The sequence below is a fragment of the Diaporthe batatas genome, assembly GCF_019321695.1.
Source record: "Diaporthe batatas strain CRI 302-4 chromosome Unknown Contig00001, whole genome shotgun sequence".
In the NCBI taxonomy this organism is placed as follows: Eukaryota; Fungi; Ascomycota; class Sordariomycetes; order Diaporthales; family Diaporthaceae; genus Diaporthe; species Diaporthe batatas.
This window is the reverse complement of record NW_025408548.1, coordinates 1,907,000-1,931,502: the sequence shown is the minus strand read 5'-3', so window position 1 is coordinate 1,931,502 and position 24,503 is coordinate 1,907,000. Positions and strand designations below refer to the sequence as shown.

At 56.8% G+C, this 24,503-nt stretch overlaps 6 protein-coding genes across 6 annotated transcripts; 3 read left to right on the top strand and 3 right to left on the bottom strand.

Moving 5' to 3' along the window:
* The first annotated feature begins 1,500 nt into the window (after window positions 1-1,500).
* KVR01_000887 (uncharacterized protein) lies at window positions 1,501-5,187 on the top strand. Its single transcript, XM_044788627.1, has one exon. It carries the CDS (start codon window positions 2,107-2,109, stop codon window positions 3,466-3,468), a length of 1,362 nt encoding a protein of 453 aa, XP_044650836.1. The 5' UTR covers window positions 1,501-2,106; the 3' UTR covers window positions 3,469-5,187.
* Window positions 5,188-5,609: 422 nt separating this feature from the next.
* KVR01_000436 (uncharacterized protein) lies at window positions 5,610-9,448 on the top strand. Its single transcript, XM_044793549.1, has 5 exons — window positions 5,610-6,130; window positions 6,219-6,235; window positions 6,483-7,650; window positions 7,763-8,032; window positions 8,087-9,448. Exons 1-5 carry the CDS (start codon window positions 5,663-5,665, stop codon window positions 8,933-8,935), a joined length of 2,772 nt encoding a protein of 923 aa, XP_044650385.1. The 5' UTR covers window positions 5,610-5,662; the 3' UTR covers window positions 8,936-9,448.
* Window positions 9,449-9,520: 72 nt separating this feature from the next.
* Window positions 9,521-11,401, bottom strand: KVR01_000671 (uncharacterized protein; the record flags this gene model as incomplete). The annotated part of the gene is made up of 1 exon (XM_044784201.1): window positions 9,521-11,401. One exon carries the CDS (start codon window positions 11,399-11,401, stop codon window positions 9,521-9,523), a length of 1,881 nt encoding a protein of 626 aa, XP_044650620.1.
* A 925-nt stretch (window positions 11,402-12,326) lies between these two features.
* On the bottom strand, window positions 12,327-14,388 carry KVR01_000929 (uncharacterized protein). The gene is made up of 3 exons (XM_044787838.1): window positions 14,240-14,388; window positions 13,682-14,172; window positions 12,327-13,635 (listed from the first exon to the last, which is right to left on the bottom strand). Exons 1-3 carry the CDS (start codon window positions 14,357-14,359, stop codon window positions 12,552-12,554), a joined length of 1,695 nt encoding a protein of 564 aa, XP_044650878.1. The 5' UTR covers window positions 14,360-14,388; the 3' UTR covers window positions 12,327-12,551.
* A 496-nt stretch (window positions 14,389-14,884) lies between these two features.
* On the bottom strand, window positions 14,885-16,437 carry KVR01_000539 (uncharacterized protein; the record flags this gene model as incomplete). Its single annotated transcript, XM_044791192.1, has 5 exons — window positions 14,885-15,047; window positions 15,123-15,176; window positions 15,254-16,036; window positions 16,094-16,303; window positions 16,385-16,437. 5 exons carry the CDS (start codon window positions 16,435-16,437, stop codon window positions 14,885-14,887), a joined length of 1,263 nt encoding a protein of 420 aa, XP_044650488.1.
* A 3,972-nt stretch (window positions 16,438-20,409) lies between these two features.
* On the top strand, window positions 20,410-23,244 carry KVR01_000059 (uncharacterized protein). Its single transcript, XM_044789218.1, has 3 exons — window positions 20,410-21,603; window positions 21,753-22,735; window positions 22,797-23,244. The coding sequence occupies exons 1-3, from the start codon at window positions 21,550-21,552 to the stop codon at window positions 22,984-22,986; spliced, it is 1,227 nt and encodes a 408-aa protein (XP_044650008.1). The 5' UTR covers window positions 20,410-21,549; the 3' UTR covers window positions 22,987-23,244.
* Window positions 23,245-24,503: the final 1,259 nt, after the last annotated feature.

Here is a 24,503-nt window from a genome sequence, read left to right as displayed (position 1 = left end):
AACACCTTCCAACTTTGCCACAGTAGAAAATGTATGATGACTCTAGGAACCGATGTTAGGTGCTACAACAGTCCATCTACCCCTCACTCATATATATAAAGAGTTACTAGTATCGCTGGTCTTCCCAATTTCTGTGTGAAAGGATAGCTGAATCATACGACCTCGGGAGTCTACAGCGTGTGTTCGGGATTGCAGAGGCTCGGCCACGTGCCCACATACTGTATTCTCTTTCCACTGTTATTGGCACTGTATTTCTTCAAACGCTGGGTCGTGAGCGTTTACCACTGTATGAAGGCGCCACGTACATTTTACATGTATGGGGATTAAAAACGAAACCACTCGGGATTGCAGAGGGACTGTGGTCAGTCCGCCCACAAAAGCACCTGATTCTGCAGAAGCTGCATTCTCTTCGAGCCTGGCGAGTGAGCAACACTTTGAGTGGTCATGTCAAATTCATGGGTCTCGTTGTCCTCACAGCCGAGGTTCGGAGTATGCCAACCATTTGATGACCGACCATTCGTATTGCGACCAACCAAGAGCCAAGCACCGGACCGAGCGTTTGGATGCTGAATCTTCCCATATGCGAATGTGACTAGCTGTCATGGTTCTGCTCCTGGCCGCGGACACTTCGGCCATTATACTGTACCTAGGAATAGGCCGATTCAATTCAGAGATTTGGGGTGAAGTCGCCTTTACAGACTTACGAGACACTTTTGGTTCCAGGCCGACCGCTCTGGTTCCCTTTACCTGAATCATCAGCTCCACGTATTTGATTCCAGATCATGGTGTCGGAGGCTATTTGTGAGCTTTTTTTGCAACTGCTTGTCCTTCCTGAGACGCCAGGTCTTCCAGGGTTGGGTTGATAACCTCATGAGCCCGAATTCGACGTGTAGGCCACTGTTCACGGGCGCCCTTTATCGGATGGCCTCATCTCCATGCCGTGGCTTGGCACGGGCGACATCGAGTGACACCAGTGGGAGCTTCTCTCGCCGCGGTGGTAGCGCCTAGAAAATAATTATTTATCTAAATATGTGAGATTGACGTATGTTAGAGGAGCTTGGATTGGAGAAAGGGTGCTGGGACTTGTCACAACCCATCGCAATCGTTCGCGTTGGGAGTTCATGCGCGACTCGGATGTCAGCGCGATGGGCGTCGCCTCGTGGCCCGACTCCAACCATACAGCCACAGGCGTTAAACCATGACGCCTCGGTGGGTGAAAAAGTCAAAACCTGGGCTTTTGCACGAACCAAAGCTGTCAACGTGTTCTTAGTCTCAGAAATATCGACACCATATTTTGCACGTATTATGCCCACAGCGAGATCCGGGGTTACGCAGCCTCGTCAGGCTCCCAAAGAGGATGTTCCGTGTGTGCCCTTCGAGGCTGGGAAGCTGGACTACGCCACCCGTTCTCACAAGCTTTTCGCAGTTGATGATCATGAAATAGGTGGAAGATGATCCTCGATCGTCGCATAGGAGGACTGTTGCCCTAGTAATTCTGCCAGAAATTTCCCCTAAATGAAAGAGAAGTTCCTTCACCGTCTCATGACAGGCTGAAGTGTGGCCTCACTGCGTAGATCGGGCGTGTTCTAGCCGGCAGTCGGATGCTCTGCCACGGGATTCCGTCGGGAATTTTAACGGTCGAGAAGGCGATCCCTGCACCTCGATTAGTTTTTCCACTAATCAAACCGTCGGCTGAGGGCCCATTGAGCTGGACAGGCCCCCACAAAATATGCCCCTCGGTCGACCCCTCCCCCGCCATTTGACGACGATGCCCTCCATAGGCGTCCAGGGGGCATGGGAGAGGCAGGCTACTACGGGCCAGCCGGTCGTAGTGGTGCCGACATCAGGAGAAGAATTCGGCCGGACGACAGAGGCCCGGGCTTGTTTAGCTCGTACTCCCGTCCATAGCAATCACACGATTCTTCCTAGGAGGACAGACTCGTGTCGTTAAATAGCCTCCTTCATCTCCAATCTACGCCGTCATTGCACTCTCTTGATCCCCTCCCGTCCATATCTACTACATCTCCTTCACCCCTCGCCCTCCCTTTCTCCTCCACCCTCAGTTCACCCCAAGTACCAAGACATACTCATTGCCGTCAAGTCAACATGGCGTCCCTAGACATCACCATCACCGGCTGGACGACGAGGGATGTCCGCTTCCCCACGTCCCTCGACAAGACCGGCAGTGATGCCATGAACGCCGCCGGTGACTACTCGTCTGCCTACTGCATCCTGACCACGTCGGACGACAAGTTCACCGGCCACGGCATGACCTTCACCATCGGCCGTGGCAACGACATCGTCTGCGCGGCCATCAACCACGTGGCGGACCGCATCAAGGGCAAGAAGCTCAGCGAGCTCGTGGCCGACTGGGGCAAGACGTGGCGGCACCTGGTCAACGACTCGCAGCTGCGGTGGATCGGCCCCGAGAAGGGAGTCATCCACCTGGCGCTGGGCGCCGTCGTCAACGCCATCTGGGACCTGTGGGCCAAGGTGCTGGGCAAGCCGGTGTGGCGCATCGTGGCCGAGATGTCGCCCGAGGAGTTTGTGCGGTGCATCGACTTCCGCTACATCACGGACGCCATCACGCCCGAGGAGGCGGTGGCCCTGCTCAAGGAGTCGGAGGTGGGCAAGGCGGAGCGCATCAAGGAGGCCGAGAACTCGCGGGCCGTGCCGGCCTACACGACGTCGGCGGGCTGGCTGGGCTACGGCGAGGACAAGATGAAGGCGCTGCTGCAGGAGACGCTGTCCAAGGGGTACCGGCACTTCAAGCTCAAGGTGGGCGGCAGCATCGAGCAGGACAAGCACAGGCTGTCGATCGCGCGCGAGATCATCGGCTACGACAAGGGCAACGTGCTCATGGTGGACGCCAACCAGGTGTGGTCCGTCCCCGAGGCCATCAGCTACATGAAGGAGCTCAAGGAGTTCAAGCCGTGGTTCATCGAGGAGCCGACCTCGCCCGACGACATCCTGGGCCACAAGGCGGTGCGCGACGCGCTGCGGCCCTACGGCATCGGCGTCGCCACCGGCGAGATGTGCCAGAACCGCGTCATCTTCAAGCAGCTCATCGTCAGCGGCGCCATCGACGTCTGCCAGATCGACGCCTGCCGCATGGGCGGCGTCAACGAGGTCCTCGCCGTCCTGCTCATGGCCAAGAAGTACGGCGTCCCCATCGTGCCCCACTCGGGCGGCGTCGGCCTGCCCGAGTACACCCAGCACCTGAGCACCATCGACTACGTCGTCGTCACCGGCAAGCTGTCCGTGCTCGAGTACGTCGACCACCTGCACGAGCACTTCCTGCACCCCTCCGTCATCAAGGACGGGTACTACCAGACCCCCATGGACCCGGGCTACAGTGTCGAGATGAAGCCCGACAGCATGGACAGGTTCACCTTCCCCGGCGAGCCTGGTGTGTCTTGGTGGCAGAGCGAGGAGGCGAAGCCTATCCTGGAGGGTGTGAAGATCTAAGCCCCATCTTCGTTACTTGATGTTATAGGAGGAATAAGGATGGCGGAAGGAAGAGCCAGGCCGAGGAGGTCCGGTGACGATGGGTCTAAGGACAGGGCAGAAATAACGGCGGCGTCTTCTAAAGGAGACGTGTCAGTGATCCGCGTCTTTGCGCTGAGCTGTTCAGTACGAATAGCCCGGCCAAGATCTGGTGGATTACGAACCGGGCATGCGACCACCGTGAGTCGTTTGGCAGGGCAACGATGGCATCCTGTATTCCCCGCTGCTTAACTCTAAGCAGTCGTGGTTATCCCTCTCAAGGCAATGTGGGCCTTGCATTCTTGGACTCTTTCCGGGGAGGGTAGTTAGTATCCCAATCTGCTGGGATATCACCTACCCTTGACACCGAACAGATGCTCAAGCTAGTTAGAGAACAATGATCGAGTCACTATTGAAACTGTGTCAGAACCCCACGGCCCGTACGCCTCTTGCACCCCGGACCGAGCACAATGTTCCGATTCTTGCCAGCCGGCCCGTCGAAATATCAGGCAACGCGGCAAGTTTCAGCCGACTGTGTCTCCCGTACTTGACCATGACGTGACCATCGTGAATGCCAACAGGAGCTTTTCCTCCATCTATAAGACGTGAGATGCAGGAGGGACGCCACTGCGTTCCAAGTCTGATGGTCCTCGATATATCGCCCAAGACATGTGGCTTACAGTTTTCCAATGCCATTATTCCAAGTTTCCTGGAAGATGGCAATCTGCCCAGTCTGCCTTGACCACAAACATGCCAACCGCACGATGGATATTTCTTTAACCTCGCCCTTTCCACACCACCACGTGTGGTGACGATGATGTGAGCGGCAGTGGCAGCGGCAGCAGCCTTCTGAGCCGTTAAACAATGCAAAGGGATGGCGATGGCGGCAGGCACACGTTAAGAAAGCCACAATTCCTGATTATCAATGAGTTTCTCAGATCACAACGGGAACAGGGCGTCAAGACTCCCCGCGGCGGCACGACCTGATGGTGCTCGAGACGTTGAGCGCCACTAACACGGTGCATGCCCTTTCTTCACCGCCAGACTGGCTTTCCTGGTGATGCTTGCCTGCCTAGTTGACGCGTGCGCCTCTAGATACGGATGGAAGCGCATCGTCACCAATGATTGGCCCCTGGAAGCGGTGTTTGAGAAATCTTGCTGTTGTCCTCAAGCCGTACTCACAAGATAATGCAGGGGGCTGGAATCTCCTGTCTGTTCCTGTGCCTTGAATATGTTTGTTGTCGGGAATGGCGTCGAAGGGCGTGCAAGCCATCGCATAACGTCTTTCTGCGCGAGTGAAGTGACGCAGTCGTGGACAGAAGCGTGCAGCTGCCGTGGTCCCATCTCGCGAAAGGGCAGCCAAGTCGTCATCCAAACACCTGCCAGGGGGGAGAGGCAGGCGGGCAGGCGGGCGGGCAGGCAGATAAGGGAAGATGAAATTTTGTGGCTGTAGACTGCGGGCAGATATCTGAATAATCTCTGCTCGGGTCTCACAGGCATTTCCGCCACCGGGGGGTGAAGACGCATCCCTTGCTTCTCGTGGCGATATGCAGGCCTGCGTGTCTGTGCCGCTATCTCCATGCCTTTGGGTGATGAATGGATTCACGGGATGCCACGCGACTCGCCAGCGCCGCCACGGCTGCCCATTGTTTTGTCTCGTTGCAATACAATACAGCGCACTGGCATGCTGCACACCGAGACATCAGTGCGGAAGAGGAATTTTTATCGGATCGGTCTTGGGGGGGGTGGTGGTCTTTGGTGTTTCTGTGTGAAAACGCACGGGGCCAAGGAATGAATATTGGAATCGCATTGTGGTAGGCCAATCTCGCCAGGGCAGCCAGGGAGAGCTGAGCTCTTCCGCCCAGGCCCCAGGCCCCAGGGCTGCTGTCCCTGGGTTTTAGGACCCCTTGGGTCGTCTAGGTAGGGCTGTGGTGCCCAGAGTCAGGGTGTCTTATCTCTCCACGTCCCCTAGTTTCCGCGTCTGGCCAGTGGGCTGGCCCAGCCCAAAGCCCCAGCTACCAAGCAAGTACCCCGTACCAGGTACCCGGGTACCCGGGTACCGTGTAGTTGTTCCCCATTCCCCCAAAATTCGCATTCCCCCAGCCACGGGCCCCAGCCCGTTCCTCACTTCTTCGATCATGAGAATAACAATGAGGGCACATCAGGAATCAAGAAGATGGAGCATCTGGAAACCCAGGTCAGCGACCTTCGATCTTTCCTTCCAGGAGCTGTCCCCTCGGCCGCACCGACATCGACAACGACACCCAATGCCAACTCGAGGCCTGCAGCACACATGGCTGGAGTCGTAATAGGCCCAGGCGCTTCGACCGCCGCCACCACTCCACGTCATCCCAGCCAGAGCGCTGGGTCGTCTGTTTCCGCCGTCGGAAGCAATTCCGCACACCCATCACCCCTCGCCTTTGCTGCCAACCACAACCCCCAGCCCGCAAGAAATCACGGTGCTTCTGTCTCGACCCCTGGCCCTGTGTCAGCGCATCGCTCTCATGCAAATGGCGGTGGTGCTGGCGGTGGAGGAGGAGGAGGAAACGGTGGCGTCGCCGCCACTGCCGGGGCGAAGCGGAAGCTCAACGACAACGCCAGCGACGACTCCTCGCAGAGACAGCAGAGGAGCAAGAGGAACAGGGTAAGTGGTGACAGCAGCAGGAGTAGCCAGTCAGTCACACCTGGGCGGGATCTTGCTTGCTGACCGTTGCTTTTGCGACTGCTCACAGTACATCTCCATCGCTTGGTACGTCGTAACTCTGCCCGGCCCGAGAAGCCCACGGCCCACGGCCCACGGCCCACGGCCCACGGCCCACAAGCTCGATCCCCGAAGCTTCCCTCCATCCAGACCGCACGGCGAACAGGGGCATGGGGCATGCATGAGCCAGCCAGCCGGTGACGGCCTGCGGCTCCAGCACCCCTCGAGCCCAAGTGTCGCGTCGCGGGGGAGACAGACAACTGCAGAAAGCTAACGATGCCCTCCTCCACCTCAGTAACGAGTGCAAGCGGCGCAAGATCAAGTGCAATGGCGAGACGCCGTGCCAGCGCTGCGGCAACCTCAACCTCGCCTGCCAGTATGCGCCCAACTGCTGCTCCAACAACTTCAAGGACTCGGACGAGTTCAGGGAAATGAGAGACAATGTCGCCCGACTGCAGGAGCAGGTTGACACCCTGTTTCAGTCCATGAACGCCCTCAAGCAGGAAACACTGCACCTCGCCCCAATCCATGACCGGGCCCTGCCCTTCCCGAACAGCGCTGCCGTCACTCCTTCCCCGTCCACAGCAACCATGTCCTCCGTCCACAGGCAGGACCTGCCGCCGCCCCGGGCCCCGCTCCTTTTCCGTGGCCCGACGAGTGCCTCCTTCACCGTCGATCTTGCTAAGAACTCGCTGCGACAGATGAGGCAAGAAGGGAAGTTGCCGCACATGGACCTTGCTGCCGCCGAAGGACTCGAGGACAACGCGGTCATGATCGAGGACTCACCTGCCCCATCGCCCTACCAGACCTGGCCCTCAGCTGCCGAAATGCCTCGGGGTCGTGCGCGAGATCCCCTGTGGAACTTCGACAAGAAGGAGATGGTACGCCTGTGCAGGCTCCACCAGGAGGAAGTCGGCATCATGTACCCCGTCCTCAATATCAACAATGTCGTGAGCCATGCCGTTTTTCTGTGCGATTGGATGGAGGCCAGCAGCAAGAATGGGCTCGCTCCACACGGCATTGGCCAAGACGAAGGCATCAACAACATCCACACGCTGGAACTCAAGATCATCATGTGCATCGGCCTGGTGGTCGAAGGGCAGGGCTACAGCCCCAAGGCCATCCAGCTGTGGGACAGCATGCAGCCTACGGTAGACCGGATGCTCATGAGCGACCAGAGCAAGATAACGAACCTGCCCTTCTTGGCCCTCGTCGGCGGCTACAGATTCCTCTCCAACGATGAGACTCTAGCGTGGAGGGTGATGGGCCAGGTCACTCGCCTGTGCTTTGAGCTTGGCATTCACAGGAGGGACGTCATCGACGCCATGGGCAATGACCAAGACCGCAGGAACGCCATCAACACGTTCTGGTCGGCATACGTGCTGGATCGTCGGTGGAGTTTTGGCGTCGGGCTTCCTTTCGTCGTTCACGACGACAAAATAGACCCGCATCTTCCGTGGCCTGTAAGTGTGATGGTGCTCTCCCCAGTTACGCCCCGCATCCCGTCCCCCTCCGCCCGAGCCCAATCTCAATATCGTGCCGCAGCTGTTGAACGTGTGCTAACTTACCTTGCAGGATGAATTCCCGTACCTCGTATCCATGGTCACTTTCTCCAGGGTGTGTGCCAAGGTCTGGAAGCTTGTGGACTTCTTCGATCCTACCATCATGCGTCAGATAGAGCGCGCTCAATTTGAGGAGCTGGACAAAGAGATACTGGATTGGTACGAGAAATCGGTCCCGGAGGGAATCAAGATCGACGGACTCACGGCTCATGTACCTATACCGGGCACTCCTACCTACGACAATGATCGTCTCCAAATCTGGACACGATTGAGACTGAACCAGGTGAGTTTCGCTCCAGGTTCAACCCGAACAAGCGCAGTCTGATTCGTGTGACAGATTCGCATCTGGCTGTATACACCCATCCTCCATTCGTCAACAAGCATCTCCAACAACCTTGATCTTGCCCAGCGTGTCGTCGACCTTGCGAAGGAAACAATACACTGTCTTAGTATTCTGAACACGCACGCCGATGTCTACCGCCGTATCCAGGTATTCTACAACCACTTCCTGACCTCGGCGATTGCCTGTCTTTTTCTCGCATCGGCCCACCGTCCCGGCGACTTGAGTGACCAGTGTCGGGACCCGTTCAACATGTCCATGGGGCTCATTGAGGACATTTCATCCAAGAGCCATGTTAGCCAGAGGCTGTGGCAGACAATGGAGACATTGAAGACATATGCGCCTTTTGTGGGCCTTGCCGACAAGACCGATGATCGACGGGGTCGGCAGAAGGAACAATTGGCGATGGCGGGGATGGCGCGAATGTCCCGCGGGGGGCAGCCCCCCTTTGACGTCCTGTCATCCTCTGACCGCCACGGCTCCATCAGTAGCACCAGTGCCGGCCAGCGGGCGTCACCGAGCCCCGGGTTCATAGCTGGGTTTAGCGGACCCACTCAACCGCCGAGCCGGATGGGCAGCCTCACGCCGCATGCCGGAGGGGCTTCGCCGTACAACGGGGCACCTAGCGGCGCAGCGGGCCACGGCGGCCTGTCCTCGGGTGGCGAGGACGCGAAGAACGGACTGCGCCTGCGCAACGAGATGTCGAGGGTGTACGAAGCACTGTCGAACGGCCTGGGTCCCGGCGACGACTTCTTCGCCGGGAGCCCCATTGAGTACCCTGACAGCGGGCAGTTCATGCCCAATGCTGAACACGGCGTTTTTCAGCGCATGAAGAAGATGTTTTAGGTGGACATGTATACACACGCTCCTCCACTCCGGTGCGGGATTGATTTAGCAAGCCATATATTATTATTTTGGAATGCAAAGTTTGAGGCATCTTTTGTCAGATATCATGGCGGAGAAAGGTCTGATCAATATATCATGTATGATAGGGTTGAATGCGTGCAAGCTGCTACGGTCTTCCTCGACGCCATGGGTCGAAGATCAGCGTAGCTCACGAACAACCAAGGTCATATTTGCAGCGGCAGGACTGGATACTGCTGCGGACTGTGGAAGATGCATTTTCAAGCATATTGAAGAGGTTGATGATCGTTGGAGCAAGCCTCATGGGTGAGAGGAGCCCAAACAAGCCTTGAGCCCTTTGTTGATCCTACCTAGGTACTGTGTCCCCCTGAGTGCTCTTTCATCCTTTTGATTTTAATTTTGAATCACATTAAAAGGTGGTGATGTATACTAGTTTGGGAGAAAGTTTACATTTGAAAGCGTATACACGGACTTACCTACTGGGAGAAGAAAAAACCTGACCGAAACCTATCTTACCTTTTCATTCAGTCATGCCTGGCAGTCAACAACGAGTAACAACCTCAAATCTTATGGGAAGTAAGACAAGTCAACGCCAGGAGCGAAACCCGTCCACCCACCATAAACATTCCTGTCATAGGCATCCCGATCGTAGATCAGCACAGTCGCCTCGACCCGCGCATACGGCACAGAGTGGGCCGGCTGCGGTTCAGCCTCGGACGAGAAGTGCTCGGGTTGGGCGTGGGCATGCCTGCGGCGCTCCCTGGCGATATGGTCCTCTGCCCACCAGCGGAAATCCTGGGGCCTCATCCCGCAGCGCCGGTACGACCTGTCGGCAGACCAGACACCCCACGCAGGGCCAAGAGGCACAGGCCGCGGCAGCATCGTCGGCCAGCCCGCCCGCCTGGCCCGCGCCTCGGCGCGCGCCACCGCGGCACAGGCCTCCCGCCGCCGGGCGACGACCCGGAACGCGGCCGTCAGCATGTGCTGCACGGCCGCTATGAAGGGCGGGTCCCGCCCGCCCTCGTGGTCAGCTGGGGCGCGGGGCTCGGGGTCGTGCATGAGGCCCGCGCCGATGCCGTACGCCACCAGGGGCGTGCGCGCCAGGTCGCCCGCCAGCGACCGGCCCCGGCCGTCGGCGTACGCGCCCGTGGCCCTCATGAGCGCCGGCGACATGCCGGCGGTGTCGAAGCGGGCCTCGGCGTCCTCGCGGGCCCGCCGCACGTAGCTGCTGCCGCCGTTGCGCCGCATCTCCTCCTGCGCGAAGTACCCGAGCTCGCCGGTTTTGAACCAGCGGTCGGGCGTCAGGCCCAGCCGCTCGGCGACGTCGCTGGCCACGGTGCCGATGGAGGTCAGGCGGAGCCTGTGGAGGCGGGGGAAGGCCCTGGCGATGGCGTAGCACAGGTACGTCCGCGCCTCTGGGTCCCGGAAGGCCTTGGCCGAGACCATGATGGCGGTCACCTTGGCCGCGTCGGGGCCGGCGAGGAAGGGGATGAGCTTGACGTCGGGCCTCATGCGCACCGAGGCCGCGCCGTCCTGGCTCGCGCGCTTGAGGAAGTCGGTCAGGTAGTCGTCGTCTAGGAAGAGCAAGTCGCGGGTGCCTCGAAATCCCATCCCCGTGGGCTTGTGGTTCCAATCCCGGAACCGGAAGAACGAGTCGTACTCCCTCCAGTCCCTCCTTTGTTCTCTCATACTGGCGGCCATGGCGGCGGCCCCGGGGTTCCCCTGCCTCTCGAGCTGCCCGACGACGCCTATAGCCATCTTCCTGATGTCCTTCCACTCGACGTTGAAGTTTGGCTCTGGGTCCGACGGGCCCCTGGCGGCTGAGTGACAGACAGCCGCGGCGAACTCGAGACCCTCTTCCGGGGTGAGCTTGCTTGTCCGGATGGTCTGGCCATGCTGGAGGAGTGCCTCTGGGAAATACGGCAGGGGCATGTCGAGCGCCGGGTAGGGAAACTCCTCAATCCAGTCGGCCCTGCATAGTGAGCTGGAGACCTGTCGCCACAGGAACGCAGTCTCCCAGTCCAGGTCCTCGGGGATTTCCAGGTTGGACTGCGGCCGGAGGTGGAATAATCTAGTTGGATAGTTGACGTACCTTCTAAAGCCTCTGTATTTCATCCTCTCTAGCACCTGAACGGGGACATCGTTGGGGAATCTCAGTTTTGCAAGCAATCGTGGGTCGCATAGTCGGAGGGGAGGAGGGGGAGGAAACCCCCAGGGCTGTGGGCCCCTGTCATTATATGGGAATGGTGCTTGCTCCATCTCCTGTGGCGGATACATTTCTCTCTCGTCGTCTGAGAACGTTAGTGGATGTTGACTTCCATATTCAAACCCGAAGGTATGACTCCTACGAGTCGGAGTACCGACCCAGATAATTCCCAAAGGGTCGATCCAGGTCTCAGAGCGTCCCAGCCTCTCTGGTGATGGCGGTTCATCGAAGCGAAGGGCCATATTCTTGGCTCAGCTCAGGCTGATCTAGGTAGCTTGATTGAATGTGAGCACAGTCCGTGTCTAGCAAAATCCCATGAGGTCGAAGTCTATAGCACGAAACGAATCGTCAGGGCACCAAGGTAAGCCCGGCTCTGGAAGCGTAGATTTCTTGCTTCGTCATACATATACACGATAATCCTCATCGCGAGAACAATGCTCATTGTTGAAGCAAACTGAAGTCGGGTACACAAGCGAATAAAGACCTCGGTTATCTTTAGACGCATGCCGCCTGTGTCCCTAGGGGTCCTTTCTCCGAGACGGGACCTGCTTGAATGCATCTTTGTGGCATTAGCTTTCATCAAGTGCCGAACAATTCGCTCGTACTTTTGCTACGGCCGGTATATTCGTCCGCAGGCCTGGATGTCCAACCCTGTTCCCACATGGTCCCCCAGGCTGAGTTCAGATCGGCGGGCTGCCAAGAAGTGTGCACTCTTCCATTGTTGTTGGTTGCATTGTGCAAATGCTGTTGGTGGTTCAAAGTGGAGCCCCTGAGGGAAAATGCGATCAAGAGACGCATCAAGGCCAAAATAGCCTTGGGGCTGAACCATGCTCCACTTGAGACAGGGATCATTAACCTTTCTGTGGTATGGTTGTAGCATCACTTCACCAACGCACTCCCCAGCCTCGGCCAACATGTGCACCTACTGCAACCCGGAGCCGCTGCCCGAATCATGCGCCAAGATTGGTCCCAGCACAGGATTGGTCAGTGGCTGGTATCGTAGAACCAACAGACATCTAGGCCACGCCTCCCTAGATGGGCTCACGGATTGCTGCGCTCCAAGAAGCGGTCTATTGCCCTCCGTGTCGTCACATTGGAACTCAGCGGTAGCCGACGGCATTGCCTGAATAGGAGGGCAGATCGGAAAATGTTTTTGGTCATGCCCGAGTGATGTGACATTCAGCGGCTACAAGCTGGAGTGAGCCTTCCAGACCTCCACAACCCGCGAGTCTCCATAGCCAGTTTGTGGATGTCTCGGCTTGAATCGCTCCACGCTGCCGAGGATAGGCCAACGAAGTCGCACCGCAGATGGCTCAAAATTTAAGAGAAATCACTGATGACCAATATTTCTGACTCTGGGCGAGCGAATCTTTGATTTGAGTAGCGCAACCATTACTGCTGGCCCTTCGCCCAGCTTACGTAGCAAGGATATCCGTTGGCAGGATGCAGCCCCGCCGAGTCCGTCTGGTACGCCCGTTCTCCGTGCACGGTTCGAACAGGTTGTCCGAAGAACCTCCTCTTCGTCTTCTCGACGAAGCCCAACTGACGCTCCCGCTCAGCATCGAAATCATCGTAGGCATCCCGTAACTCAAGGTCCCTGCAGGTGAGAATAATAGCTATCCGAAGCTCATTCCACACCAAGGTCTGCCCAATGCAGTTCCTTGGACCCTGCTCGAATGGCCGAAATGCTGCTGGGTCCGGGTACAGTTCGTCTTCAGGCCCAACGAGGAACCGCTCGGGCAGGAACTCCTTCGGCCTTGGCCATACCCGTGCATTGACATGCAATGCGTGATGCAGTACGTTTGCGCCAATATAATCCATGGGCTGTTCGCTGCCTTGGTGGTCGGTGACGGTGAGCCCGGGTCGCCCGGCACGTACTGTTCCAGCCGGGCCATATATGCGAAGAACCTCCTTTGTGAACGCCACTGTGAGCTTACAGTTGTTCAAAAGGCTAGGATTTGCCTTGATAACGCTGGCTGCGGTATTCGGGTCCTTCCCAAACACCTCGTCGTGCTCGCCCCTCAGTCTCTCAAGCCATTCTGGATGCTTGGCGAGCATGTGATAGATGTATACCATCATGGAGGCTGTGGTGTCGGTGCCTGCGAAGAGGAAAAGCCGAATTTGGTACGTTGCGTAGCGAGCAAATTTCTCGTCAAGTTTTGGGCTGAGGAGCAAGTCTGCGTCTGGGGACTGTGCCACGTATGCTTCAAGCGCAAGCGTGATGACAGACTTGATAGACTTGGAGGTCTGCCGTGTGTGGTCTGTGTCAGCTGCATGTACTGCCTTGGTTTCTTGAAATCGTCTCTCCAGCTCGTGGCGGATGTATTTGTTCATAGTCCGTGCATGATACCATTGCTTGAAGGGTCGAAGGGGATGCATGAGCACTCGAGGATCCCAGAAAGAATGCCAGCTTAAGATCTTCCCCAGTGTGATTGCGAGAACATTAGGCGAGTTTTGGTTACTTGAGTCGTCATCCCTTGGGATGTCAGCAGCTGTGGGCCGGCTGGGTCATGAGTACTTACAATGTCACTTTCAGGATAACTTCTTGAGTAAGTTTTGTGGCCAAATCGTCCAAAGAAAACATGCCTTTTCCAATTCTCTGGATCAACTTCTCACGGAAGACCAGGACTGAGTCGACGATGTGAGGTACACCGTTGAGCATAGCACCAGTACTGAATCCGGGGTTGAACAAAGATCTCCAGTACTTCCACTCATCTCCATTCATGCTAATGAGATTCGGGCCACCCGTAACTGGCTCCATAAATCGGGATGCGACGGCAGGCTTGGGGAGATTGTATTTGTTGCAAATTTGGTTGATGGATTCGGGACCAAACACCGTAAAAAGAGGGGGATACACTGGCCAAAAGTCCATGAGGAAGAGCTCCGTATCAGTATGCTCCTCACAGAGGTCTCGCATGGCCAGCGCGACGGCCGCATCAGGAGGGACCCCGTCCAGGTATTTCTGGAGGACCATTAGATGACCTGTGATCCAGCTCCATCCCTGGGGCATGGGCTTCCAAAGGTGTCAGTGACCAGGTTGAAGCTGACGTTGCTCGAGTGGCGGCAATTGGATCGCTTACCACGCCCTGCTTTCGAAGCTCATTGATCTTGCAACGATGATTGTAGGCCGTATGAACGAAGTATCCGAGAGCGGTACATAGTAGGATGCCAGCGGTGGACAAGATGCTTGACCACGCCATCTTCAAATGTGGCGAAAGTGTTGAGTGAGTTTGTGCAGATGAGGGAAGAAGTGAGAAGAAAAAATGGCAGGGCAAGTACCCAAGTAGCTCGTGAGACAAGTCGAGGTTGCATCAGATGGGGCCTACTGTTGGAGCTACGGGGGCACAGCAGCTGCAGGGTCCTCCGTTCCTGTCCACTAGGCAACACTGTGGGCTGGGCTGGTTGGCAGGCCAGGAACAGCCCGTCTGATGGGGCGACTAAGAGCCCCACGCCCAAGCTCATCCCGAGTCCAAGGAGCCAATTCGTCCAATTCCAGTGCTCAGTTTATTTGGTATGTTCCCACGATGGTAACAGAACAAAATGATTTCATCGTTTTTCCAGACCCCAACCATCAGGAATATTATGCATAGGAGAGCTTTTACTGCGATAGACATACGCGTTCGATCCACAAAGTCGTTCTATTTATGCAAGCTAAAAAAGAATAAGGTGCTATGAGAGTGGACCGAAGTTACAGAGCACTGGCATGGCATGCCGCGCCACGGAAATCAGAACTTCAGCTGCCTTGGTTTGAGTCTGACTTGCCAGTGACCACTGGCAAATTGCATAGTGATGTACTGCCTGAAGTCGACGTCCTGGCCAGGCACCTCGATGACATCGAAACGGCTGAAGATGTTGGCGGCCACCATTCTCATCTCAGCCCAGGCAAAGCTGTTCACAGCACGTTCGTATCAGTAAATCCACTGACCAACAGTTAGGCGCTGAGGGTTTTCTTATGTTACTTACTTAATGCCTATGCAAGAGTGCTTTCCACCGGAGAAGGGATAGTATGCGTCCATGCTATGAAACAATACAGTCAGTCAGCCGTCGACCAAGATGAAAAGGTGTCTGCTGGAAGCAGATATTAGATGACTTACTCAGGGCCGGGGGCGCCCTCCCTCTTATCCTCTGTCAGCCACCGCTCAGGCCAGAACCGCTGCGCCTGAGGCCAGTGATCCTCATTAAGGTGCAGAGCGCGGTAGCTAGCACTGACCACGGTGTGAGGCGGGAGCCTGTAGCCCATGATCTCAACCCACTCGCCGCCGGTCCGGCGGCCCATCTCCGAGGCGATGGGGTGCATCCGCAGGTTCTCCTTGATGCAGGCCTCGAGGTACTCATACCGCGGGTCCGACCGCACCGTCTTGGACGTGATGATATCGTCGTCCAGGACGCCGCGGGCGGGCAGGCTCGCCAGCAGCTTGGCCCTGACGCGCGGGTTCCGCGCCAGCTCGAGGAACAGGCACGCGATGGTGCCGCTGGTGGTCTCGGAGCCGGCGAGCAGCACCTCGGCCATCTGGTCGATGATGTCGCGGCTGCTCATGGCCGTGCCCGTGTCGGGCTTGCGGCCCTCGTCGATCATGTGCTGCAGCAGGTCCTGCCGCTCGACGTCGGCGCCGGGAGCGGCGCCGCTGCTGCTGCTGCTGCGGCGGCGCACCACGGCGTCGATGGCCGTGATCATCTCGGCCGGCCAGTCGAACTTGATGTCCCACCCCAGCTGGCGGAAGAACTTCTTGACGTAGACGGTGCGGTACCGCTTGGCGAGCCCGTCGAAGATGGAGCGGGGGATGGACTTCCACACGTGCTCGTCCACGCCATTTTCTATCTCGGTCAGGCCTGGGTTTGTCTGTCCGAAGCCTTTGCCGAAGGAGCATTCTCCCATTCTGCGAGCACTCGAGTTAGTTGTGTCATGACTTGGACTGGATTTCCTGCTCACTCACATGTCAAGGGCCACATTATGGAGGTCGTCCATCAAGTCCACCTGGAAGCCGGTGTGCTTAGCCAGTTGGAGGTTGTGGTCGATTTCATTTTGATATTTCGACAACAGAGCACGGACGGTGTGCTGGAAGTAAGACTCCAGGTTGTCAATGTAGTTGACTGTAAAGGCCGGGGACAAGAATCGTTTCAGCTTCTTGTGAGGCTCATAACGACTGTTGTAGAGGATCTTGTTCAGCCCGTGGATATTTTGATATTTCATGGAGAATGGTAGGGTGAGAGGTGAAGGCACTTACATTTCGCCAAAGAGGCCCGGGCTCAGCTTGTCCCGCGAGATCTCAGAGTACATTGCGACCTTTGGGAGGTCCACCTTGACCAAGATCTGCTTCAGGGCATCTTTGTCTGAGACCCATATCTGACGCGGGCCGAGACGGACGATAGACCCATATTCAGAGTGAGCCTTCTCCACAGTCTTCCAGATCTCTCCAGTGGAGAAACCCCATTTGAGGTGTGCTGTAGTTAACGGAGCATACCACGGACCTGGTATGTCACGCAAGGGAGAGCGGATAGCCCTCAGAGTGCTAAGGATCGATTTGACGAGTATAAACAACGCAATTAGCACCGCGACTGCGGAGATCACAATGGTGAACGCCATTGTGTCTCGGCTTGCCTCTGATAATGCCGTTCAAGTCCTATGTAGTTCACTTGTGAAAGGGACTACGGAGCACAATCAACGTGGAGCGTAACCCTTTTTTTGCTTGTGCCTGGTAGGAGATAGAATGGTAGAAAAGGGAATTGCGACTAGTGTATCAATTTTGAAGACCTCGATCGACGCAGTGAGGTCTATATAAGAGACATTGAGTAGCTTGTCGAATACATCATAGCGCAAGTATTATTGCCCCTGGGACTGCTATTATTTATATTACAGCGGCGGTCAACTATCAAGTCTTATCTCTTGGTGAGAACACCACAAGATCAAGTTCGTCTCAGCTGTCCGGCCAAGAACCATGCCCAGGTACGGCGGCTGGGGAGGGCAAGGGAGGAGGACAGGCCATAATGCGACAACGGTTCGGAGATGAGAAGCGGCAGGGGAACGGCGCCTGATCGTGGTATGAAGCCCACTCACACTCTTCTAGGGATGCTTGATTCAAGCCACGATGAATTTAATAGATCGTCCCGCGGACGGACGATTCTGGGCCCTCGTGAGGATGTATCCACAATATGGAAGAAGGTTTCACAATCAGCAGCAATAAGTCAGCATGGACCCGCAAGCCTGGCTCGTATTCGCATGATGCCGCCGTACTAAAAAGTTTTATGACAGGGCGAGGTTGGTTATCACGATAGTACAAGTACATGAAGTCGAGGCGGATGACTTCAAGAGTACTGATGAAAGGGCGAATAGAGTTGTCAGGCTGACAACAGACCCTAACCGGAGCTGAACTGCAAGTGGGTATCGTCCGAGGCTTTACCGACTGCGCGCTTGAAGCTGAGGCAGCACGATGGACTCCGAGACCCCGTCTCTGTCGAATGATCAGGTATGATTTTGTCATCAGATCATGAGTCGTCTTGCTGAAGTCTATGGTCGTGGTTACCTAGGAATGCTAGTCTACACATAGTCTAGGCCTTGAGGCGGCAGCTTATAATAATTAAGGTTTGTCCGGAGGAGGAGGAGCAGAGTGGGCCGAAGATGTCTTGCGTAGCGCTCCCGATGCCTGTGGAGCCTGGGCTATGCTTAATCTGGAACCTCCGGAGTCAGCTCGTAGAGATACAAGAGAACCCTAATTGTCTACTATGTAGTACCATCTAAGTTGGCGATGGAGTTGTCCCGGCTATATGGAGACTATATGTATGTATTATCATAGTGCTGTGCGGGGAATGTAGCAACACCTGAAACTTGGCACTGGACTCAGAAAGTGATAGATTGCATTCGAGATGATGAACCCAATCTGTAGTATTCTCGAACCTCCACGTGGTGCTGTGCGTGCGCGCTCTACACGTCGTGCTTGCATGCTGCAGCTTGTGGGGCTGTAAGCATAATTGCAGAGACAGACACTCTGGCTCCAGGGCTGGCAGTGTGGAGTTGTGCAGGATGTTCGAGATCCAAACTGAACTTTGAGTTCAATGTTGACTATGTAGACCCATCCAAACCCACTTTGCCGGGAAGGGCTGCATTGACGAACTGGGTGGATGAGCGGCTGACTTATTGCATCAGGCAATCGACATTGAGACCCATGAAAAGATGACCTGATAATGTCCTCAATTCCGACGGCATAGTAGACCGCTCCGCTACAGGTAGAGACCACTTGAGGACAATCTAAAGTCCGGGGCTTGTTCAAACATGCCAGGGCAATATAGAAAGATAGTTTCGTATAGTGGTATAATACTATGGAACGGCTCTGATGCGGCGGGCAGTGATGCCTAATGAAGAGAGCGGCCAGTCGATTTTAACTTTCAGCTACTGGGGTATCCGCCTGTGCCGCTTTACTATTCAACCAACCAACCGAAAGACTATATGTACTTAGGTAGGTAGGTATATGTGTGTGTGTTCTGATCACTTCGTCCGGCACTTAACAAACATAGACCTCGGGAGTACCCAGATCAGGTGATTAGATATAGCATCGGCACGAATCGTCCAAGTAGGGAGGCCGTGCTCTTGCGGGCATATGCGCGGAGATGACTCGCCCTGGGAGTTGTAGACACCCCATTACGGCGCTGGGGGACAGTACTTATGTACCAAGACCGGTAAGACAGTGCCGAAGAGGGAATAAGAGACAAATTTACCAACTGTGGATTCGCTTAACAGCGGAACTCAAAAAACACAAATAGTCCATGAGATCAATTCGAAGAGTTTACTCACCGCCGGAGGTCCGGAGGCATGGGCAGAGTTCAATGTTGTGGAAACAGAAAAGGCAAAAACCTAGGTAGTCTCGAGGGTGGGGACTGAGCAGGAGCGAGAGATCCAGCACTTGCATGGATCATTCATTGTGCAGCAAGGCTGCAGACTGTGATCTAGATGAGGGGCGGCAGATCAATCTGATGAGTGGCGATCCATCCAGCCATCCCTTTGGAGCGAGCGTTATGTTGTACTGTGTACTTTTGTATGGAGCAGGCCTCGTATCTCGCCTACCCCTAACCCCTATAGACAGGAGGAGGCTGCACAAGCTGGGCGCCCAGGCACCTGGGCGCGCAAGCTGGCACGTGATGTCTCACATGGATGCAGTGCAACGCTGGAAGCGAGAGAAGGCGCAGGGTATGAATTTCACATGTCGTCGTTTGCCAAGTCCTCACGACGACCGGCAGACTGCCTGAACTGCCCGCCAGAATCGGAGGTGCCAGACAGGCCTGCCGGGCTGCCGGGGTGAGCATGCCGCAGTGGCACCCTGCCGGCGCATCGTGCTTCTTGGATGAGTCGTTGATGGCAATTGATGACGTTGCCTGCTCGGTTCCTGCGCCGGGCAAAGCTCGGGCGGGCAAAGCTCGGATGGGGGCGGTTTCTTCGTGAGAGCCCAGTCTATTTGTGGTTGTGGCACTGGTGTGTTTCGAAGGGGGAGTTTCAACTGGGGGGGGGGAGGAAGGGTTTCGGAAGATAACCCTTTTGGTAACCCTGGTGCCAGGGCAGACTCGAGCCTGAGTGAGATTTTTTCTTCTAAGGTTGGTGTTTGGATGGCCTGGCAAGCCTGGGCCACACGTGCAAATTGGTGGGCTAACCGTTTTGAGGGTGGGCGCACCGTTGCAATGCTGCAGGGCTCCGTAGCCCAGGAACAGCATACCACACACACACACTATGGACAAGTTAACCTCGGCCATCCTTCCCACTTTCCTCTCCTGTTTCCTCCGACACAGACTTCCAGGGCTGCAAAATGCACACTGCTGTAGTGTAGTGCTGTCGATGATGTGTCTTCCCATGCCAAGTGCAAGCCTGATCCCACCCACCTGCCAGCTACACGCAGTAGCTCAACGGTTTCCTCCCCGCCTTCCTCCTTCCCTCCCCGATGAGGCAGTCTCTGTTCTCCAAGCAATTACCCGAGCACGCTGGTTGGTTGTGTGCCGTGGGGGGTTCCCGAGCCGCCTCCATTCTAGACCAGGGGTCCCCCATCCACACGGGCCCAGTTGACCCATGGCCAACATGGGCCCATAAAATTTGAGCCGGGCAGCTGCTGAGCTTGGGACCCTGAATCCGAATTGGTGGTGGTGTTGCCTTCTTTCTCACTCTGCCAGTCTGCCCCTGTCAGGTCAGGCAGGCAGGCAAGCGGCCGCCAGCCTGCCAGCCTGCCTGCCCAACTCTTCTCTCAATTCAACTCCCGCCCACCTGGCATTGTTCAGGCCCCTTCCTTTTTGCCAGTCCCATTCCGAGTCCCAATCCCAGGGTGCCCACGCCAGGGCCACTGCCAGTGCCAATGCGCCCACGGGCCGTCACACAGCTAGCTTCCCGCACAGTCAGACTGACAAAGAATCCCTCCTTGGCAGAGTTTTGCATGTGAAAACATACTTTTCTGCCCTTGGGCTCGCAGGCTCACCCTTCTGCGCGTCGTCCCAGAGTCCCTAGAGGCTTGGCCCCCTGATCATCCCGCCATGGTCCAATCCAAGGCCGTGGACCTGCACGAGTCTAGCCGCATGGGACGTGGCCGAATCGCTGATCTAGTCTGCAATCTGTCTAGAAGGGTTCCAGAGTTTTCTCCTCGGCCTTCATCTCAGGGGCACAGGGGGGAAATGGGATGAATTGAGAGAGCCACAGGCAGGAGAGGCAAAGAGGGTCGAAAGGAGTCGGATGGAGTAAGCCTGTGCCGTGCCCCAGCCTGCCGACCTCGCCCAACCGCGCATTGTTGCACATTAGCCTACCGTGTACTGGCAGGACTTTGCTGCCCACATTCGCCATGTCTATGCGTCGTCCATCCGCTTTCACCGCCAGGATGGGGCCGCCGCCAACTGGGCCGAACCGGGGCCATCCACGGGCTGCCCTGCTGCCGGATCCATCTCGCTCTCTGGCTCTGCCCTTGGCCCTCCCTATGCCTCTCAGGGGACCGAGACGCCTGGGCCGGGAACGGGCACCCTCACTGCTTGCTCAGGGTCCTCCAAGGGTCCATGGGGTCGGTCCAAGGGGTCCATGGGGTCCAAGCAATCCAGTCCCAAGTCCCAAACCCACCAGCAGGGGTCTCACTTGTTGATATCGCTCGAGCGGTCGGGGGTCAAAAATTGTTGATATCGTGTCCAGATCCCAGACCTAGAAAAAAAAAACCTGCTGGTCCCCTACTCATTCACTTGAGACCCTTCGTTCCTTAGCCGAGCTCAGTCGCTTTCTCTGTCTCTCTTGCCTGTGCAAACACTCCCTCCCGATTCACAGCCAGGAAGAGTTGGACTGCGGTGTCTGATTTTCTTGGGCACACCACACTGAGGTCTACAGGACAGGCACTCTCTTGTGAGAAAAGGGATCAGATTGGACCTACGGAGTACAGTGATAACCATGGCTATCTCAATCACTTCGGTCCAGACGAGGAGCAGGACGGCGAAGCAGCAGGTAAGCTACCCCCCTTCCACCCCACCTCATCCACAGTCGCCAATGGCATGAGCCTGCACTGCAGCACAATGCGCGCCATCGCCCTCGTTGAGAAGGGAAAATTACTCGTCGCAGCCAGGTTGGCCTGTTCTGACACTGCCCCTCCCTAGGCTGCTCCGTCCGCTGCCATCAAGCTCGAGGCAGAGCCCAAGGAGCAGGAATTCCCCGATGTCAAGACCATCAAGAGCTGGATCCCCGAGCACTGCTTCCAGCCAACCGTTGCCCGCTCCATGAGCTATGTCGTCCGCGACTATGCCATGGCCCTCACCCTGGGCTGGGCCGCCCTGACCTACATCCCTCAGATCGAGAACTCGCTGTACCGCACCGCCGCCTGGATCGCCTACGGCTACGTCCAGGGCCTCATCGGCGTCGGCATCTGGATCCTGGGCCACGAGTGCGGCCACGGTGCCTTCTCCGTCCACAACAAGTTTAACGATGTCATGGGCTGGATCATGCACTCCTCGCTCCTCGTCCCCTACTTCAGCTGGAAGTTCAGCCACCACCGCCACCACCGCTTCACCGGCCACATGGACAAGGACATGGCCTTTGTGCCCCAGACCGTCGCCGACCGATCGCGCAAGCGCCTTGCCAACTTCTACATGGACGCCGACCTCTTCGAGGACACCCCCGTCGTCCAGGCCGTCAAGCTCTTCTTCCACCAGCTGCTCGGGTGGCAGACCTACCTGCTGACCAACGCCTCGTCCGGCAAGGGCAGCCTGCAGCGCGAGGGAAGCTGGTTCCGCGTGAGCCACTTCGAGCCCACCTCTGCCGTCTTCAGGCCGAATGAGGCCGTCTTCATTGCCCTCTCCGACCTTGGCCTGGCCCTGACCTCGGGCGCCCTGTACTACGGCTCCACCATCTACGGCTGGCAGACGATTGCCCTTCTCTACATCGTGCCCTACATGTGGGTCCACCACTGGCTCGTCGCCATCACCTACCTCCACCACAACCACCCCGAGGTTCACCACTACGAGGCCGAGTCCTGGTCCTACGTTAAGGGTGCCCTTGCCACCATCGACCGCGACTTCGGCTGGGTTGGCCGCCACCTGTTCCACAACATCATCTCTGACCACGTTGTCCACCACCTTTTCCCGTGAGTTCTCCTTGGCCCGCCGCCTTATACCCACGAATTGATGACTAACAACAGACCACAGTCGCATTCCCTTCTACAAGGCTGAGGAGGCCACCGAGGCCATCAGGCCCAAGCTCGGCAAGCTCTACCACCGTGACGACCGCTCGTTCCTCGGCCAGCTGTGGTCCGTCTTCACCACGTGCAAGTACGTCGAGAAGGACCCCAACGTGCCGGGCGCCATGAGGTGGGCCGACCTCAGCCAGGAGAACTAGAAATTTTTCTCTCGTGTTAGACGGCTGGGTTAGATCTCCCTGAGAGACCTCCGACATGAGGTTTTCTTTTTTCCTGCTCTAGACTCGATACTCTCCAGAGACTATGGAACTTGGGATAGACAGAATCAGAGCCCGCAATGGTTTGCGGGTCATAGATTAAAGAGGCTGGGGACCCCTTGGCTTCCATGCTGAATGATAGACGGGCTGCTTTTAGACCATAGAGAGAGAACAAGACGAAAAAGACTTGTTGATACCACGCTTATATACTGGCCCTCTAAACGTGTTCCTGCTACAGCTGAGACTTGTCTGTGCACAACTCACTTTGAGAGCCAACTGGTCACCGACACTGGAGTCCATTTTATCCGCGATGTGCACAATCATAAGCTCGTTGATCAAAATTACTCTGCAATATGAACTACCGGATATTAACTTGAATTTGGCGGCTTGAAAACTCACAACGGCCTGTCAAACCTAACCCGCAGCCTCTCGCCATACCTGATGAAGAGCAACGGCGCAGGAAAAAGCAAGCAGGAGATGCCAGCCAACAAGGTATTTGCCAGCCCCAGCCCCACGGCATCATTGAGAGAGGTGCCCACCAGAGGCAGGAAGGCACCGAGCACGTAGCGCAGCAGCGTCGACGCGGCGATGGCGGACGAGGCGACGGCTGTGAAGGCGTCCACGAGGTACGTGTTGAGCGGCAGCTGTTATTAGTTGACAGGCGAGCCATCTCGAGTCAGCCAGCTGTTCATCCCGTCTGCTTGGCCCTCGACCCCGCACAGAATAACAACCCGGGGGTTGGAACAGTAAGAGGTCAAGTGTTGAAAAAAAAAATCATACATACCAGCGTCAGCATCATCCCCGCGCCCACCAGCGCGCTCCCCACGATGGGGACGGCAAAGTGCAGCCCGGCCTGCAGCGACCAGCCGTACAGCAGCAGGCCGGCGGGGACGAGCGGGCTCGCGTAGACGATGGGTCGCAGGCGGTTCTCGGGCCTGTGGCCCTCCCCCGACGGGCGTGTGTCGGACGGCCGCATGGCGATCCTGTCCATGACGGTCGCGCTGAGGGCGACGCCCGCCGCGAACCCGACCATCAGGCCCGTGTAGACCAGGCCCACCGTGCTCGTGGAGAAGGCGTACTTGGCCCTGAAGACTGTGGGTAGGGTTGCGAGGAATATGAACTGTTTTTGGTTGGGGGGGCGGGTGAGTCAGTGTGGTTGTGAAGGTGGTGCTGGGGCTGGCTTACGATGTATCCTGAGACCACTGCTAGGTAGACCGAGAGCAACAAGATGACGGGGTTGGTGAAGAGCAGCAGCAGCGGCCTGCGCAGTGCCCTCGCCACCGTCTTGTGGAGGGGCACCGGGTCAGCATCTGCGAGCTTGGAGGTGTACCTCTTGTCCTTGGTGATCTTGCGCATGTCGTGTGCGATGCGTTCGAGGATGACCTTGGCGTTGGTCTCGCGGAGGAAGAGCATGGAGGCAACCGTGAGGATTCCACCCTACATACAACCGTTCAACTCAT

Coding starts and splice junctions, on each gene's coding strand:
- KVR01_000887 (XM_044788627.1), top strand. CDS start 2,107: ATGGCGTCCCTAGACATCACCATCACCGGCTGGACGACGAGGGATGTC.
- KVR01_000436 (XM_044793549.1), top strand. CDS start 5,663: ATGGAGCATCTGGAAACCCAGGTCAGCGACCTTCGATCTTTCCTTCCA. Junction 7,651..7,762: donor ACCCGCATCTTCCGTGGCCT/GTAAGTGTGATG, acceptor CTTACCTTGCAG/GATGAATTCCCGTACCTCGT. Junction 8,033..8,086: donor CACGATTGAGACTGAACCAG/GTGAGTTTCGCT, acceptor TTCGTGTGACAG/ATTCGCATCTGGCTGTATAC.
- KVR01_000929 (XM_044787838.1), bottom strand. CDS start 14,359: ATGGCGTGGTCAAGCATCTTGTCCACCGCTGGCATCCTACTATGTACC. Junction 14,173..14,239: donor AGCTTCGAAAGCAGGGCGTG/GTAAGCGATCCA, acceptor CACCTTTGGAAG/CCCATGCCCCAGGGATGGAG. Junction 13,636..13,681: donor GTTATCCTGAAAGTGACATT/GTAAGTACTCAT, acceptor TGACATCCCAAG/GGATGACGACTCAAGTAACC.
- KVR01_000059 (XM_044789218.1), top strand. CDS start 21,550: ATGGCTATCTCAATCACTTCGGTCCAGACGAGGAGCAGGACGGCGAAG. Junction 21,604..21,752: donor GCAGGACGGCGAAGCAGCAG/GTAAGCTACCCC, acceptor GCCCCTCCCTAG/GCTGCTCCGTCCGCTGCCAT. Junction 22,736..22,796: donor GTTGTCCACCACCTTTTCCC/GTGAGTTCTCCT, acceptor AACAGACCACAG/TCGCATTCCCTTCTACAAGG.